Source organism: Rhipicephalus microplus, chromosome 9, assembly GCF_043290135.1.
Source record: "Rhipicephalus microplus isolate Deutch F79 chromosome 9, USDA_Rmic, whole genome shotgun sequence".
NCBI classification, from domain to species: domain Eukaryota; kingdom Metazoa; phylum Arthropoda; class Arachnida; order Ixodida; family Ixodidae; genus Rhipicephalus; species Rhipicephalus microplus.
Window position 1 is genome coordinate 28332255 of NC_134708.1, and position 13397 is coordinate 28345651.

General features: G+C 43.8%; 1 protein-coding gene across 2 annotated transcripts in view; it reads left to right on the forward strand.

Moving 5' to 3' along the window:
- Positions 1 to 13397, forward strand: part of LOC119163644 (Tyrosine-protein kinase Src64B) — a 34675-nt gene that overhangs the window by 12223 nt on the left and 9055 nt on the right. For both annotated transcript variants that reach the window (XM_075873391.1, XM_075873390.1), the window contains exons 4-11: positions 722 to 815; positions 1798 to 1896; positions 2541 to 2644; positions 2864 to 3013; positions 4454 to 4618; positions 8934 to 9193; positions 10400 to 10553; positions 12183 to 12314. In XM_075873391.1, the coding sequence (XP_075729506.1) occupies positions 722 to 815; positions 1798 to 1896; positions 2541 to 2644; positions 2864 to 3013; positions 4454 to 4618; positions 8934 to 9193; positions 10400 to 10553; positions 12183 to 12314 (1158 nt within the window). The remainder of the gene's footprint in view (positions 1 to 721; positions 816 to 1797; positions 1897 to 2540; positions 2645 to 2863; positions 3014 to 4453; positions 4619 to 8933; positions 9194 to 10399; positions 10554 to 12182; positions 12315 to 13397) is intronic.

Consider the following 13397-nt stretch of genomic DNA (forward strand, 5'->3'; position numbering starts at 1 on the left):
GCATATGGCATTGCTATCCACAACGTTCAGGTGCTTTGAGGTAAATTTGCTAGCTATGGTCCCACGCAAAGCTTGTTCCAAAAAGTGCAGTCAGCACATTACGACAAACGCTTGACTGAGCTAATCGTTTTTGCTGGGTAAGCCGCTCCAAAACGTAACCGATGAAGCGGGGTCGAAGGCGAGTTTACATGTTTCAATGCTGCGGCCAATCTTCTGAAACAGTTATGTAAACAGAAAACCAGAAAAAAAAAAGCTAGCCCATCTTTCTTGTGCTTTCCCTCGCAAATAGTAATACTGTGACAGCTCGTCAATACAGCATTTCTTCTATACTGCATGAGCACAAACAGCGCGCGCACCAGTGAAAAACAACTGCGGTAGACACAGTGGCTTTTGCCTACCACATGAAACCAAACACCCGACGACGTCACAGCATTTTTGCGACATATCTCTGGTGGATTTCATCTATAAATGCAGCCATCGTAGCCGGCTATTCAACATGTGCCCTCAAGTTTAGCAGCGCGACGCTTCGTGTGCTGTGCTACCATGGCGATTTATAGTTCATAACTAAATGGAGAAAATGTCATCAGCTGATTAGAGCAGTCAAGATTGTTATTTGGGCCAGCTTTCTCATTGCGAGCTTTCAGCTTATGTGCCTGTGCCTTCGAGATGCTGTGAATGCTGGTGCACCAATGGGTATCGTGTTTCTTTGTTGCCATTGCAGGCAAGGTGGTAGTGGCTCTTTACACCTACAATGCGAGGGACGATGGTGATCTCAGCTTTAGGAAGGGAGACCGGCTTCAAATTCTCAACGATAGGTAAGCAGCAGTCGCACGAGAACCACGGTCCTCTCGTGACAGTTTTCTAGTGGCGAGTGTCACATTCGTGGGGCACGATTCTTTCTGAAAGCTGAGCAGCTGTCGAGCTTACTCGAACGATACGTACAGCTCTCATGTAGTGCTCATAAATGAATGCCTTTGATACAGTTATGCCTCGAGTCATGACATGATTTGAAGCATAATTGACTTGAGACACAGCAGTACAATTTTGTCACTAGTGACACGTTTGTCATGAGAAACATGTCATTGATGTGGTCTTGGTGTCGGGGCTTCTTGGCGAGTGTTGATTGAGTGCATTTGAACGCTCGCAGCGGAAAGTCGTACTTTGCTTGCAGACGAAATCTTTCAGCACATTTTGAATCATTGTCACATTTATAGTGGGTATGACATTCGCGAGGCATAGTAACTGATGCTTCTTGGTGATGAATGCAGTGGCAAGTTACCACTCACTGCATTCGTTTCTGCTCGTAAACAGATGCTTTGGATGCAATTCGCTCGTCACAAATATTGCGACCGTGGTGCTTGACAAACAATTAACGTCATTCAAGTGGTAGTGGAGTGGACTCAAACACAGTTGTCGTGTCACGCTCATTGCGGTGCAATTGGTCATAGATGTCACACTCTTGGTGCTTCTTCGACATGTCATTCCCGCGGTTTTGTTCTCTCTGTGGGATATTATCTGCGTTTCAAGTGCGTCTGAGCGATCGCCACAGCTCTCACGGGGTTTTCCAAAGGAGGAAAAAAGAGAAAGAATAATTATAAACGCTGTGGACACAGTTTGAGTCATGAATTTCACGGCCTTTAGTTATGATGAATGTGTTGGCGTTTCTTGAGATTCTCGATGACTAACACAGAACTAACAACAGAGCATGTTCGAACACTCGAAAAAAAGCGTTGCACACAGTGCAAGGGACCGCGTTTGTAGTGCTTGATTAGTGTTTTGTCGACGCTGCCGTTCCAGTGACCAGGACTGGTGGCATGCCAAGCAGTTGAATGGCACGCAGACTGGCTACATTCCACAGAACTACGTGGCTTTTGAGAAGACCGTAGAGAGCGAAGAGTAAGTTTATCATTTTCTGCCTCTTATGTACACTCAAGGCTCATTATAACTAAAGTTGCACGTTACATGAAAGTAAGTTCGTTATATCTGAAAATTCGTTATAAGATTATATTCCCAACCTTATATCTATTACAAAAGTACTCTTCATTTACTTTGTTATAATCAATATATTGTAATATTCGGCTTTGTTATGTCGATGTTTGGGTGTATATTTCTCTCTCGCTTTCCTTATCACCTTTCCCTTTGCGTTCAAATTTGGCCCGTAATACTTTCAAGATGTGAAAGCGTAAGTTGCAATGCTCAACTTTATAGATTTGCAAATGTAATCTGCTGTGGCAGCTCTCAACCACTAAGACATGATTGTGTAATGTCGATTTTTAACTGGAAAGACTTAAGCAACGGCAATGTTTTAGCTCAAAAATGCAAATGCATATGTTGCCGTGGCAGTTCTTGACTTCAGTGAAATGAATGTTTAAATTACCGGGGCAATGCTTAACTTCCGAAACGTGACAGCACAAGCTGTTTGGCGCATTGATCCTCAGATCGTTTAGTTCAACACCAAGGTCTTCAGCTCGGGTCATATTAACGTAAGCGAACATTGTGTTTATCGGTGTATAGAGTGTCACGTTTTGTCCTTTTTGCAGCTGGTTCTTCGGCAAGGTGTCGCGGAAGGACGCTGAGAAGATGCTCATGCTTGCCTCCAACCCGAGGGGCACATTCCTCATTCGAAACAGTGAGCAGACAACAGGTACTGTCACCTTATCGCTGCTAATATTCTAAATTGCTTCCCTTTGTATGAGGGAGCTGTACAAAAATAATTTGATTGTTAGCTCAGTGACATCTGGCGACTCCGATCTGGCATAGGTTTACATAACCGTGCCATTGAAAAGTGATACAGGACGCTAATACGAGTCGCCAGTGTGATACAGGCTTCTAAAAAAAAAGTCTGGTATATCTCCTCGCGCAGGGGCGTTCTCACTGTCAATCCGCGACTTCGAACCAACCAAGGGGGACCACGTGAAGCACTACAAAGTGAAGACCATGGACAACGGTGGCTTCTTCGTCACCACTAAGAAGACCTTCTCCACACTCCAAGAGCTCATCTCCTACTACATGGGTGGGTGGTGCATTGGCTTCGCGGAAAGCAGTACACAATGGCATTTTACTCCGTACTTTGGATAACGTACTAGTTTACAATTTTGCTCTAGTCATGTAATTACTGAAACACAGTTCTGTTGTTATGAAGTTGTGGTTATCTTATGGCTAGAAGGCGAGTCTAGAAACATTGCACGATTTTTTCGTTTACTGTAGTCCGGCACATGAATCCGAAGACTATTAACATGTTATTGTATACTATGTAGCCGTACTTCTAATGTTACAAACAACACAACGAACATAATAAATTGGTAGGCATTGTTCCAGTTCCATGTTCATTTACACAAACAGTAACCAAGTAGTCAGTCTATGAACTGCACAGTACATACTCTCAAATGAGAACAAGGCATAACTTTTCGTATAAGATTTGCATTTGAAATAGCTCAAGTTAGCAGCATCATGGTGCTGTGAATTTGGCTGTTAAATGTAACGTTGGCTCCGATGTAAATGTCCAGATTCGAAATTGCACCGAGACGGCGTAAATCGAATTGTGCGCGTTGCTTAGTCGTAATTGTTGCGTTTCAGTCTGTGAGCGTTGTACATACACAGTCGAACCTTCAAGTCTTCTTAGAGGAATTCATTTGCGACAGGTGTGTGAATCTTTAGCATTGATGCACTGTTTTATGTCGCGACGTCGGTCGACCGATTTCGCTGATCAACACGTAAATATATTCAGTGTTATATTTCATAAATTACGATTTTCAGTGTACAGTACCTTGTTCATTTGCTAGTATCGAAAAGAAAATCTTTGAAGACATTACTCGAAAACACCCAAGTGCATGACGCCCTTATTTTTCCATTAGCGAGTGAAAGATGGAATACCTTCGAGGTGATTTTCGCCATGAGGTTTGCAATACGTCGAAATATTTCTAGGTATGCCTAACTTCCACATGATACTTACTCAAGTGCTCGATTTTCAACGCACCTTGCTTCTCAAGTGTACAGCAGCACATGAAATTAGCTGCTCCAAAGTGCTCCAAGATGGAACTTTTTTACTGCTCAAAAGTGCTCCAAAATGAAAACTTTGCCACTCCAAAAGTCGTCTTAAATCAAAAGCCCTCAGTAGCATCACTGTATACTTAAAGCTCAATATAACACCCCCGGATATTAGGAAATGTTGGTTACAATGAAGTAAAAGAAAAATAGCCTTGGAACAGATACATTGTTTAGAGTAAAAGTTTATAACAAATTTTTGAATATGATGAACTTATTTCGTGTAAGGTGCAACTTTGTTATAATGAGGCTTGAGCGTAGTACACAGCCCTATATTTTCACGTATCAATCCTCAGGTACTATACTTCTTAGTGATCCAGGGCGCCTCTGAAACACTCTTGTAAGCCCCCCCCCCCCCCCCCCCCCCCCGAAACCTCCGCTGCATACCGTCTCATTTGTGCACTTGCAGAAGGTGCAAATGGCTTGTGCCACAAGCTCACGATTGCGTGTCCCAAGCCCAAGCCTGTGGTGTGGGACCTGTCGCCAGAGACGCGCGACGAGTGGGAGATCCCGCGCAGTGCAGTGCAGCTCCTCCGAAAGTTGGGAAGCGGCAACTTTGGCGAGGTCTGGTATGGTGAGTGTCGCAAAACGTCCTTTGTTCACTCTTTCGTCAGCCGCCAGAGTTGTTCAGGGGCTCGTGCGGCGTTGCTCTGGAGAGCACAGTGCCGTGCGTTCAGTTGCCAGTTGTCTTGGTGTCACAGAACGAGCGCTAAAAAAGAGCGCGCCGCCAAATCCTTGCGACAACGAGCGGCAGAAACGCCGCGAGGTAAAAAGAAAAAAAAAAGAGAAAGCAAACATCCAAGGCTCCCGGGCGCGCGCTCTCCCCGCAGAAGCACGGCTTCGCAGACGAACCTCCTCACCCCACAGCGGCGGCCGGGCAAGCGCTAGAAATTTCCAGAACGAACGGGGCGGGGTCAGACCGAGTGAATCACCCTCAGGAGAGGGCAGTCGAACCGTCTCGTGCCTCTCCCCAGCCTTCGCTGCGCGTCGCGCCGACGAAATGAGGAGAACATTCTGGAAGGTGGCGCGGAACGTATTTAATCGAGCAGCCGAGACGAGAAAGCAGGAGGAGACGGAAGTGAGCGCCAGAGCGCGTAGGAATTCCGCCGTGTAGTCGGCGAAGTTTTTTGGTCCGTAGGGACGGCTCGAGCTACAGGCAAGAGCGTGGGTTTACCGCCATCGAGCGAAGACGCGGGCAACAGCTGCGTGTGTGAAGCCGACGGATTTCCGGCGAAGAAGCTTGAAGCTTGGAGAGTGGCCATTTGAGGACGCGAGGTTTCCTGGAAGAGAAACTTCGAGAGCTACGGAACGACAACAACGCTGGACTTTGAGTGAGTGATTCTCGGAAGAGTATCATTCAGACTTTTGTTCCAAGGACTTTGGACTGAATAGGTTTTCAATCTCTTTAGTCCTTAAGTGTCTTGGTTGTTCAATGCATGCGACTGCATTGTAGTGCGTATTGTTGTCTGTGTCCGTTGTTTTGAGTGTGGCTGATTGTATTGTGTAGTACGTTGATCGATTGGTTTGATTGGTGACATATTGTATGCAACTAGTGTGGAGTGTGCATTTTTATGTATTGTTTTCGATCTGCCATTATTGAGAATATAATTTGTTTGTTTATCAACTCTCGGCTCTGACTTGTTCTTTGGGCCACAGCCGGCGTCCGCTGGCGCACCAAAAAGGACCACTTCTAAATTGTCCACGCTTTCGTGGTGCGGTTCGGGGGGCCGATACTTCGGCTCTTGGAATTAGCCCGGCGATCGCCTCCCTAATAAACGGGACATGTGTGACACTTGGCCACATCTCGACTGGGAGCCACCCTAAAAATGCTTGTATTCAAAAATTCAGATGGAAGTTAAGAAGACCCTGAAAGTGTTTTGGCGATATTGTACGATCACATTGAGCCGGTAGTGAAGTCCTCAAGGTCATTTCATGACTAATTTAACGGGGGACGTGGCAATGTAAATGGTAAATTTGGTCAAAATGTTCAGTTTTTCAATTAATTTTTTCTGTAATTCTGAGACCATGTTTTACATCATAGTGTTATTTTAGACCAAAATAAGTAGTAGAAGTTGAGAAAGAAGCATTTTACTGGTTGGCTGTTGTCAAAAGCTATGTGAGAATTGGACATAGCAAAATGCAACTTTGAAACTTTTTCTAGGCATAGTGCCACCATACTGGCATCATCATAACGAGGACAAATTGAAGCTCAAGATAGCATCAATGCTGCATTTCTTTCTCCAATAAAAAATAAAGCCAGCTTCCTTGAGAGTTCCGTTTTATGAGCTTCTAGCTCCAATGTCTTTGAGCTCCATTTTCTCAGCTTTCATTTTTTGAGCAGTTGCTCTCAGTTATCCCTGTGCTGTTTCACAACAAATTAAACTATAGCCATTCCATTTTCTGCACTTAAATTGTAAGACATTGGTGAGTGTCATGAAGCTGTCCATATCTGTGTGCACATCATACAGACTTTTGTAATTGCCATTTTGTAAAAGTTGTGGGCAAGACAATATGTCCAGGACATTTCAAAAAATGTTTGTGTGCTTACTTAAATATTGAAAATAACCTAATAGCATTACGGCACAAAATGAACCCTTGTGAATATCCTTATGCAAAATTTTAGCTGACTTAGGTCTAATTAGCTAATTAATTTTAAGATGACAATGAGAGTCTATCGAGTGTTGTAACTCAAAACTTGCATTAGATTGCTCAAAACTGATTTCAGTTACGATATCAGCACAACAAGTGACATCTGCATGCCGAATTTCATCCCTTTGGCTTCATAAATAACAAAGATAATTTTCATTGCCGCGTCCGTCCTTAATTAAGCTCTCTGCGTCAATTATGTAACTTATTACTATGCTTTAAAGCTGCAAATCGCTGCCGGTCACTGCGGGTCAGCCAAACGCGTTTTCAATCGTCCATTCATAGTATGACATCCTCTGGTAGCACGATGTCACCTTTGCTCCTGATCTGATTGGCTGTGAAATGCACGGAAAAAAAATCGGCTTGTAGGGTGGCAGCACCTGTAGTTTCTAGACGGCGTGCATGCTGCCGGATGCACTGAGCTATAGTCTCTGAGATCGCGTGCAATCTCGGATGCCATGACTGGGCAAAGCTCAAACCATCGAGTGTGCTGATGAGGGGGCTGCGATAACCAGGGATGCCAGTGCGTCTGTGCCAGGATGTGAGTGAGTTTAAGAGGCCAGAGAGGGGTAAGGAGGAAAGCACAGATTTATATAATTGTCCATAGCGGCAATCATATACGGCGGGCTTCTAAATTTGTGGTGCGAATGATTCGATGATGCTCTTGCCTATAAACACTGACAAAACTTCAAAAAGCCATTTCAGGGTCCCTTCAAAAAACTTCAGGATGATTTGAATTCAAGTGTGGAAGCAGTATAGTAGAGTCAAGTATGATATTGAGTGCATTTGGATTTACGAAATGAAGTCAGATGCGAAGATTTTTCAAAGTCCATAGCAGATATGTTACCACAATGACAGGTCCACAATGAATTATTTACAGGTCTTGCCAGGTTAGATAGGTGAGCATGCCACCTAAAACATCCTCAGCTTCTTGTAAATGTGTAATGCCACTCAAATTTTGATGGCCAAGTAAATGAGGATCTCGCACTATCTTTTGTTCATGTCGTTTGCCTATCTTTTATGTAAACAATGAACAATTGATCTGAATTATCAGGGGGTAGCTTAGCAGTGGTATTATGGAAATGTTTCCAGATTTCCTTACAGTGTTGTTAGTGCCAACCAAGCAAAGCACATCGCTTGAGCACCATGCTTTCCCTATGAGGGATGGTAGCTCTAGGGATATCGGGAAAAGTGATGAACCTTAACGAATTTCCAAACATGCCTTATGCATCATTACGTGCACTGGGCATTCATTAGGAACTGCTGTGTAACAGCAAATATACTGCGGTAGATTCATTTGGAGTGGTCCTCATAACTGTGTTCCCATTTTCTCTGGACTCTGAAATATTCCACGAAAAGATCGAAATAGTGAACTTTAATTCGAATAGGCATGAACTAGTCTATTCATACTATAAATTTCATATAATCACGCACCCCTAGTTATTATCCCGGCATCCCCACAATGGCATGCTTCGTAAGCCTATTCGCAGTTCGATGACGAACTATGACGTAGGCTGTCCTTCTGGTCGTGTCGTTCTTGTGATGTCACTGCCCAGTTCGAACGTCATCATTCTCTATTCGTGGTTTACCACGAGAATAGGGTGGCAGTATGATAGTTTATTCATTTGAAAGCTCCAGATTTTTTTTGGGAGCAACTCTTAGGCACCCGTACCTGTGTTTAGCATCTTCCATTGCCTCTCTCCATAACTGAGTGAATGTGCTTAGTAAAAGATCTCACTCATGCCACGCGAGGCTTTTGTTCTGTTGTGCATTTTGTGTCACGAAAACATGGACAATAATTTTTTTCAATACTAAAGAAGTATAAGGAATAAAAAATCAGTCTTCGACAGCAGTAGGCATTGTGAAAACACAGAAATGTGTAACAGGTAATGAAAACAATATAAAAATACCGAATTGCCTGTAACTGGATGTTTGTACATATTTCTATCAAATTCTTCCCCCTAATAGTGCATCACTAGATGAAAAATGCGTATAGCTGTGCATGTGCATACTTTTCTCTATCAAATTGTTCCTCCCGGTTGTATATCGCTAGATCAAAAGATGCATATGGCCTTGTCACATTTCACATTAGTGAGGGTCATAATCGTCAGCAATTCTTTTTTATTATTATTATTATTTAATTTTCCATCTAGTTTAATGTGTTGTGGTGCAGTGGCTTCGTGCGGTCTTCAAACTGGTCCAGTGTTGCGAACTTTGTCGCTTCACTCGGCATTTGATTGCAGGCGTATGGAAGGGCAGCACGGAGGTGGCCATCAAGACGCTGAAGCCAGGCACAATGGACCCGGCGGCGTTCCTCCAGGAGGCGGCCATCATGAAGAAGTTCAGGCACGAGAGGCTAGTCTCGCTCTATGCCGTCTGCTCCAAGGAGGAGCCCATCTACATCATCACCGAATATATGGCCCATGGCTCGCTGCTCGAGCACCTGCGGGGCCCTCGTGGTCGTGCGCTCAAGCTTCCCACGCTCATCGACATGGCCTCACAGGTGTGCTATTCTCCAACGTGGCGGCACCTCTGTGTATATTGCCGCACGTGCTCCTTTCTGTTTTTATGTTACTGCCCCATTACACGTGTAACTGCTGCCTTTCGCAAACTGCGCCCGGCGTGATCGCGCGCACAACACAAACATTATTTTTCCGTAACTTACGGGGCTGCTAGTGATAACGCTGGAATCTTCTATGGCATATATACAAATGCCGATGCACTTCACTGCTAGGCAGATTATGGACGGCCGACATTCTATTCGCCGATATCGGTGCACAGTGTGTATTGGCTGTAGTTTGACTTTCCATTCCCTGGCAAAATGCTGAGCCGAACAGAGAGTCTCGTCTTGGACTGACTTCCTTGATCGATATCGCAATCCCATGACAATATACTTATGTTTAGGCCTAGGTTGGCAAACTTTTATGTGAAATATTGGTGTTGAAGAGCGTTGACACTGTGATCGAAAATGTTAGTTACACATTAGGGTAGTCTTGTGTTGATTCGGATTCAGACTTGGATCAAGCCGTCAGTGTGAGTCTCACTGAGTAATAGTTTGCTGAGTTTGAGTCTGAGTGAGTCTGGATAAAGGAAAGTATGGTTGGTCTCAGTCCGAGCAATCTCTAAGCACAAACTATATTGCGCGAGTGAGTCCGAGTAAGTTCCACTTTTTTTTTTTTTTGCTAAAATATGGTTTTATGTGCTTGTGAAAGGATCCCAGGCAGACAGAATTAATGTGTAAATGTGACAGAAAAGAAAAAAAACTTTGATAGTGTGTTTTCTTCTTTGACACTAGCTTTGTTTGTGAAGAAACAATGTACAAGGGTGCAGGAGCCGAGTACAAAATTAGAGGAAGTTCTGTTTAAGTGACGATTTCATTTTAGAGATCACATTCTGGCTAGTGTGGTGCTTTCAGCTAGCTGCTGTATAGCTGGAATGTCTAACTTCACTGGTAATTGGTCGTACAAAGATTCATTTGTTTTACAAGTTAAGATGTGTATTTGAAGTGTGGTTAACATATTGTGTGTGCAGCTAACGTGATCACTTCTTCTTGAAGCAGCCTATTAATCAATGCAGCATGATTATCTGTGATAGAATTCAACGAAGTGACTTGCAAGTCCCAAGAAAAGAACAAGTTATTTTTTGTGCCACTCTGTGGTTTTGCAAAGTCTCTGTAGCAAGCATTCTCTGTGTGTGTGTATGTGTGCAGATTGCAAGCGGCATGGCCTACCTGGAGAGCAAACAGTTAATCCACCGTGACTTGGCTGCACGTAACATTCTCGTTGGTGAGAACAACGTGGTCAAGGTCGCGGACTTTGGACTGGCCAGGATCATCGAAGACTCCGAGTACACCGCAAGGCAAGGTGGGTGCTGGCCTGTGGCCTTGCCACCTATGTTATCGTACGTTTTCTGAAGACGCAATGCTGTATAATTGCGTTCAGTTTTGTCTTTGCATCGGTGGTTATGTGCCATTGACTTGCTTGGAGACGTTCAGTATTGTTACTTTTAGAGTTACGCAATTTGCCTTACTTTTATTTTTTTGTTGAGGTTGGTTTATTACCAATGATAACTGCTACAAATTAACTGAAGAGAGTGGGGGGAGCACACACGCCCTCCCCCAACTGGTCCACAAAAGGTGGGGCAAAGCAGCCCCCAGTCAAGAATTTCTAACACCACTTCCCCACCCCCAACTTATTCTAGACTCGTAATATACTGACGAAATGGTGCATGTAAACTTCAAATTTAGATCGTAAACTACCGTATTTACTCGCCTAATCCTCGCACTCGCATAATTCTCACACCCCCAACATCACCAGACAAAAATACAATGTCTTTTATTCCTCGAGTAATTATCGCACCCCTGAAAATTGCCACAATAATGTTGTCTGCTCGTTCCAGCCACTGATGATGATAGCGTTCGCCGTCTGGCGCCATCTCCTAAGCATAGAGCGTACTATCATTGCACTGATATTCAATCTAATCCAATCCAAGCCAAAGTGGCAAGTGCGCGTTGCGGCGTGATTTGTATGTTGTGTCTGTATTCTTGTTACTTTATGGGGCGATACGGAAGCTACATGGCTGCTTTCAAGTTGAAAGTGATTGAACATGCACTAAACAATGACAACAGGGCCGCCAATAGGCCTGCGGAGTAGACCGGTTTTGTGTTCGCTACTGGTGACGGCAGCTGAAAGCCACCAAGACTTGTTGGGCCTTCCGTGTACCTAAGACTGGAATTGGTGGTTAACTTTATTTCTTCAGAAGGCAACTGCGGACGATTCTGTTAAATGGCCGTCAGCCCAATACTGACGTCCTTCGCTCACCTTTTGCGAATTCCTGTTGAGTGACGAACGCTACCGCTACACCCACAAGCTTTGCGTACGGTATTCTAAGTCTCGACTATTTGATTTCACCTTTTGTGTCTCAAATAAATCTTGCCTTGTGTTGAACCTGTGCTTTCATTGTTCTGGCCTGAGAATTCCAACCTGCGGCCACTTCTGTTTCTTTTTCGCTCTGTACGTTTTCGTGGAAAGTTTTCCCCATGTAATTCTCGCACCCCCCAACTTTGCATCGGTTTCCCACGAAAAAAAGTGCGAGGATTATGCGAGTAAATACGGTATGACTTACTTGGTGTGCTCCCATGCCTAAATAGGCAGCTATGTATGTACATGCTTCAATTCCACCTTAACTTCTCTCCAGAAATCAAGAGAGCAGAGAGGTTACAGTCGTCAGTCAAAATGTGTGTTATTGCCTTGTGGGTGACTCGTTGGTTATTTCTTCAAGCAAAGAGTGGGCAAGTGAACGTGATGTCAGCTGGAGGAATTCGTAATCATTTCATTTGACAACACTCGTGGTTATCGGAGTGACCGGTCACCCCAAACCTTAATCATAACCATAAACCCCCAAGTGTTAGTGTAAAAGCTAGACGTAATCTGAAATGTCAGTTGAGCAATCCCCTGGCTCCTAACGAAGGATGAGCATCCACGTGCGTGCAGGTGCCAAGTTCCCCATCAAGTGGACAGCCCCCGAGGCAGCCCTGTACGGCAAGTTTTCCATAAAGTCCGACGTGTGGTCCTACGGCATCTTGCTTTACGAACTCATCACCCACGGGCAGATACCTTATCCGGGTAAGTCCAGTCCTGTTTTGCTTGTCTCTCGCAACAGCGATACACTCGGAACTACATTATAACGAAGTTGCATATTACAGCAGATTAGGTTAATTATATAGGTACATTTGGAACACTGTATCTATTGCAAGAGTATACTTAATTTACTTCATTGTAACTAATATTTCTTTATGTCTTGGTTCGTTGTATCGAGGTTTAAGTGTAAGGATATATATTCATATGTATGGTATGGTATGGAGTACATTATTGAAGTGGGGTATATATTTGTTACGGTAGTCACTTTTTCATGGCATTCACTGCACCCTATTTCAAGAAGATCTGTCGTGTGGTGCATTTGACAGATGTGACATCAAAATGTTGCATCCATTCTCGCTGGGGCCAATGCACATGGAAGGTGATAAGTGATTAGTCTATCACGCATAAGTGAGGAATCCTAAAGCAAACATCACTCTGCCTACTTGTGCATTTCAATAAATCTTAACGTTAAAGCGAGGTGTCACATTTGTTCCTGTTGGCTTTGCTAGTCAATGTTCATTAAATAATATCAGTAATTTATTTTGAATGCTAACTGGTAAAACTTCAAATGCGAACAGTCCCTACTGACACCATTTCTTAACTGTTGTTGATGCCAACGCATTAGAATTATCGAGAGCTTTTCTCCTTAAAAATACACAGGACTGCGCCAGAACCAGGGCACCAGTTCAAGTTAACTGCAACTTCAAATGAGCCAGGTTCGAATTAACAAGCTTTTACTGTACTTAAAACCGCAGCTGCTGCTTTGGCTGGTTCAGCTTTGAGCTTGGTTGGAGACCGCTCGTTGTCCCCTTTGTTGGCAACCATGCACACAGTCCGAGCCTAGGAATATGCATGTTTCAATGTAAATAATGGGTTTTTTTTTATTTTCTAAGGCACAAAGCATCCTTATTTTTAACTGTATAAAAGTGACAAAAAAAAATCGCATTATAGGTGCCAAACTCACTCTCATTAAACGGAACTTGAACAGACAAGAAAAATGTATTCTGTTTAACATCCTGAGTTCTCTTTACAGAGATATGAACAAGGTTGAGAGTGCTAGTATAAAAC